Below are 4,486 nucleotides of genomic sequence, written 5' to 3' on the forward strand. Positions count from 1 at the left end.
CTTCTACTTAACCAAATTTATGGATTATCATTGTCAAATTCCCAATATTTTACAATGATACTATCTCTTTGTAGTTCCAGGTGGAGTAGTGTTACATTTTTTTCAAACTTTTGTACGGGAGTTTGATAAATGTATAATAATTATATAAGATGAGATAGTTTAATTTGTGTAACCATACCAAGCAGTCAATAATAAAATTATTGCTGTCCATTGTACATGATGAGCCTAATTCCCACCCCCCCCCCCCCCCCCCCTCTTTCTCAATTAACTTCTATATGTATTTCTACAAATCCAATAACACAAAAAAAAATAAAATAAAATAAAGAGCCTCTCATAGATGCAAAACTGGAGAAGTCTAACCAATTCCCAGATCGAAGCACAAAAGTACAATATTCTTCAAGTCATTGTAATGTAACCCCACGACAAACATCGGTCAGTTCTTGCTCAAGTCTGTCAATTTCAGCTTGAGCATTTGCTCTTTCCTCTGCATTGATATTTGACTCCAAACTTGCTCTCAAACTTGATATTTGCTTCTGCAGGCTTTTAACCTGCATGCATTAATCAATATATAATAAGAAATAATACACGACTTATTCCAAGCATTAAATGATGTCGATCAGAAGGAAAAGAGTATATATATATAGTGAGTGGCGCAAACCTTTCTGTGAGGCCATCGACTCATTCCATCTCTTCGGCATATCTTCTTGAGAACAGTTGGGCACAGTTTCAATCTCTTAGCTGCTTCCTCTATAGGAAGATTAAAGTAACGGCCCACCTCTTTTAGCGTTAACTTTCCCGCTCTTTCCCTCTGCACTACTACATAGAAATCGGAATCAGGAATTGAAAACTTCTTGAAAATGAGATCAGAGGGATGAAGAGGCAACAACCTGTGCTGCAAGGGAAAGCTTATCATGTGTCCAGCTTGTGGCCTTTGGTTCATTCATTGGACGTGCTCCTCCTGATAAATATCCATTTAAAGCCCATGAAACGCAGTATTGTGTACAGAAACCAAAGTAAATTTGCTAGCTAATGTTGAGTTAGAATATATATTCACAAGCGGGCAGCAGCACGTAGCGAACCAACCTGAATTCGTAGGGGATGGTTGAAAATTCAAGTCAATGAAATCACCAAGAAGAACGTCGTCGTCCCATTCTAGTCCAACACAGAGGGCTTCATAATAAGTCGCTAACGGATCTGGCACCATAACATAGCCCGCTATATTTTGCTCCGAACAGTACTTCATTAAAAACTGCTTGACGTCCTCTATGCTTTTCTTACAAAAACTGATTAAAATAAAAGATAAAAATGAAAAATTTTCCTCTTTTCCCGAACAATACTTGGAAGTTGATTGAAACAATATGTAGATTCACTGACTAACTTAACAGAAATGTGTGTGCTTGTGTATGTGTATGTGTATGTGTCTCAAGATACAGGTTGTGGCTCAAGATGCAGGGTTTGGTTAAAATGCCATGCGGATGACTTTCACCGAAAAAGGAAAAAGAATGCGGAAATTCTCAAAAGGGCCATGGAAATAGCATGAATTAGAAAAAATTTCTAGCATTATCTCATGACTTGAACAAAGTTAAAGAACAAACTATTTTCATTCCACCTATTAAGTAGTAGGAGTATCTACCCATTCCTAGTTAATTAAAAGGACACAAAAAAACTGAAAATCTTACTCAAACATTTGATACTGATTGCTCGAAGAATTCCCATTAACATTTTGCAGATCCTCAAGAACAGCATGACAGATCATGATACCGAGTCTTCCATGTATCTCAAGTTTCTTGGTATTGGTCCCTACAACCAGGAAATATATATAGGTGATTAACTTGATCAGCAAGTTCATACATATAAACACAAAGTTGAAACTAATTCGTATGTAAAACAAAATACCATTACTGTAAGTGATTTCTCTGAGCACATGGCAACAGCTACAATTAAATGGGATTGGTGCCACAGGCCAAGAGGAAAGCGGCCTCGCATTTCCATCACCGGCACACTCCGAAGGGCCTGCGGCCTGAGACTTGTTCCCCGCTCCACAATTATTAAAGTCATTGCGCATATCCCACACAGCCGTAATTTCAAAGCGATCAACGTCGAGTAAATGCGCAACTGACGCAAAATCGGAAGATGTTGGTTGAGCAAATGATGATAAATCGGCAACGGTGGGGATGGAGTCGTTCAGGAAATTGAAATTGATGTTGTCGGTCAATGGGCGGTCGTACGGGTCAATGTACGGTTCAATGGCGCTAGGATCTGCCATCCTTGATTATTCTTCAGTGTGGAATTCTTCTCTTTTCTCTGTGATCTTTGAAGTAGATTTGGTAGCGGCCGGCGCCGGAATGACAGCGCAGCGCCTCGCCGCGCCGCGATACGGAGAGAAAGCGTCGTGTTGGGGTTCCCAAGCACCAACTCTCGCCGTTGGTACTTGAGAATGAAGAGCGAGAGCCAGAGAGAAACCGAGTGAAAGGTTTATTTCTGATTGAGTGAGGAAGTAGGAGTTATTTAAGTGGTGGCAATGGCAGTTAGTGGAGATATGGAGTCGGTTGGGAAACATTGTGAGCGGGGATTTGGTAATGGAAGTTCCACGATAAGGGGCATATGGTACTATCTCAAACGAAGTAAAGGCCATCGAGAATTAATGATTTTCGTTTTAGTGATAGATCATAAACACTTATATAAAATTAATTATATTAAATACTAGCCTATAACCCGCACAATGTGCGGGTTTTTTATTTTTTTAAATTTAATTTATTATTTTGTGATAAAATCTATTTAATTATATAAAATTCAAGTTTTAACTTGCTAAATTGGCATTCAGTCCGCAAAAATCGGCTTAACAATCCATAAATTATCAACACATCTTACAAACCAGCAAATCGTTTATTTGTAAAGGCTCAAGCAGTGCAATGAACGAGGAAAGTTGCAAACCATTTATTTGCAAAGAGTCCAGAGGTGCAATGATTTAGCATATTTACAAAGGGTCAAGCGGTGCAATTGTCAATGTGCTCTATAGTTTATTTGCAAAGTTCCTCGAGGTAGTTAAAAACAAATGGCCAAGCACTCTGTTTTGCACCACCGAAACAGAGTGTAACCTTTCCCCCACAACCAAGCCACCCCACGGCGCCAGACTTTGAAGAACCAAATTTCAATCGATGGAAAAGATTTAGAGCACCGCTTAGACGTCAATCGGTGTAAAAAAAAAATAAGAGCACCTCTTAGATGAATCTGATTTTCAGGACTACAGTTCAGCATAATTCCGTCTATTTTTAAAGAGTCGAGAGGTACAATGATTCAGCATATTTACAAAGGGTCAAGTGGTGCAATTTTCAACGTGCTCTATAGTTTATTTCCAAAGTTCTTCGAGATAGTTAAAAACAAGTGGCCAAGCACTCCCATGCAGAGAAACAAGAATCAGAGAAACCACTCCCAAGCACACTTCCAGACCAACCCGTGCGATAGAGAGGAGAGTTCCTTACCGAGAAATCGTTACGTGCGGCGACAGCCTGGATGACTATCGACGGCGGCATGGCTGGGAGTGGTGGCAGAGCACGAGGAGAAAAGGAGGGAGAGCAAACTGTCATTCACGGCAGAGAGAGAGAGAGAGAGAGAGAGAGAGAGAGAGAGAGAGAGAGAGAGAGAGAGAGAGAGAGAGAAGCAGCGGTTTGGGGATGTCGTGGGGTGCTCAATGGCAATGTCTATGCAAGTGGCGATGTCGAGGTTATAAGGACAGCTAGTATTCATGCAGAAAATCAGCATCAGAATTCGTAACTGCATTTGATCAGCTAGTTTAGGAAATCTGTACAGCTCATTCTTTCCTTTATTTTCATATATGTTGTTATACGTTAGCACAAGTTCACAAGTTTAGGAGTAATTTTAGTTTCTCAAATCTGTATTTATACCTCTTCTTCTAATAAGAATCGGGTGAATCATTTTGTCTAAACCTCTATAGAGGTGGGGTTAGCAATGTGGCTCACAGTGGGGAGAAAATTCCTTTGTTTTCGGTGGTGTAAAACAGAGCACCCCTTCCAAAATTTTGCGGTGGCTGGCACGGTGGCGTGGGCAGCTTTGTGGAGTATGTTGTCGTTGCACGGTGGCTGATCAGGCTTGGCGGTTTCCGTCGTGCACGAGAGACTCGACAGTGTTGGGTCATGGGTGGTTTTCGTCGTGCATGAGACTTTGGTCATTGTGGTGGGGGCTTGCGACGTAGAATCTAGCTTGGCTGTGGGGCTTCCCTGTGGTGTTGAGGCTTGGCAATGGGGTGAGAGTTTGGTCACTGCAACGAGGGAAGAGTTGCGATGAGACTAGAATTGCGATGAGACTAGCATTTGCGATGAGTTCGCACTAAACTCATGCCCGCCCACACGCCGATTCCTCTCTCTTTTCTCCACTGTTCTTGAGCCTAACGAATCCTAAATTATTTTCTGCTACACAGAAGCCTTCGCCATGGTAGCCTCAGTCCAGCCACCAGTTTCGTCACATT

General features: G+C 41.3%; 1 protein-coding gene across 1 annotated transcript; it reads right to left on the bottom strand.

Annotated features, from left to right (window-relative positions):
• Nucleotides 1-307: 307 nt before the first annotated feature.
• On the bottom strand, nt 308-2,466 carry LOC122297827. The gene is made up of 6 exons (XM_043108030.1): nt 1,897-2,466; nt 1,680-1,800; nt 1,084-1,283; nt 888-958; nt 659-808; nt 308-548 (listed from the first exon to the last, which is right to left on the bottom strand). Exons 1-6 carry the CDS (start codon nt 2,264-2,266, stop codon nt 402-404), a joined length of 1,059 nt encoding a protein of 352 aa, XP_042963964.1. The 5' UTR covers nt 2,267-2,466; the 3' UTR covers nt 308-401.
• Between the last annotated feature and the right edge of the window lie 2,020 nt (nt 2,467-4,486).

The sequence above is a fragment of the Carya illinoinensis genome, chromosome 15 (genome assembly GCF_018687715.1).
Source record: "Carya illinoinensis cultivar Pawnee chromosome 15, C.illinoinensisPawnee_v1, whole genome shotgun sequence".
NCBI lineage: Eukaryota > Viridiplantae > Streptophyta > Magnoliopsida > Fagales > Juglandaceae > Carya > Carya illinoinensis.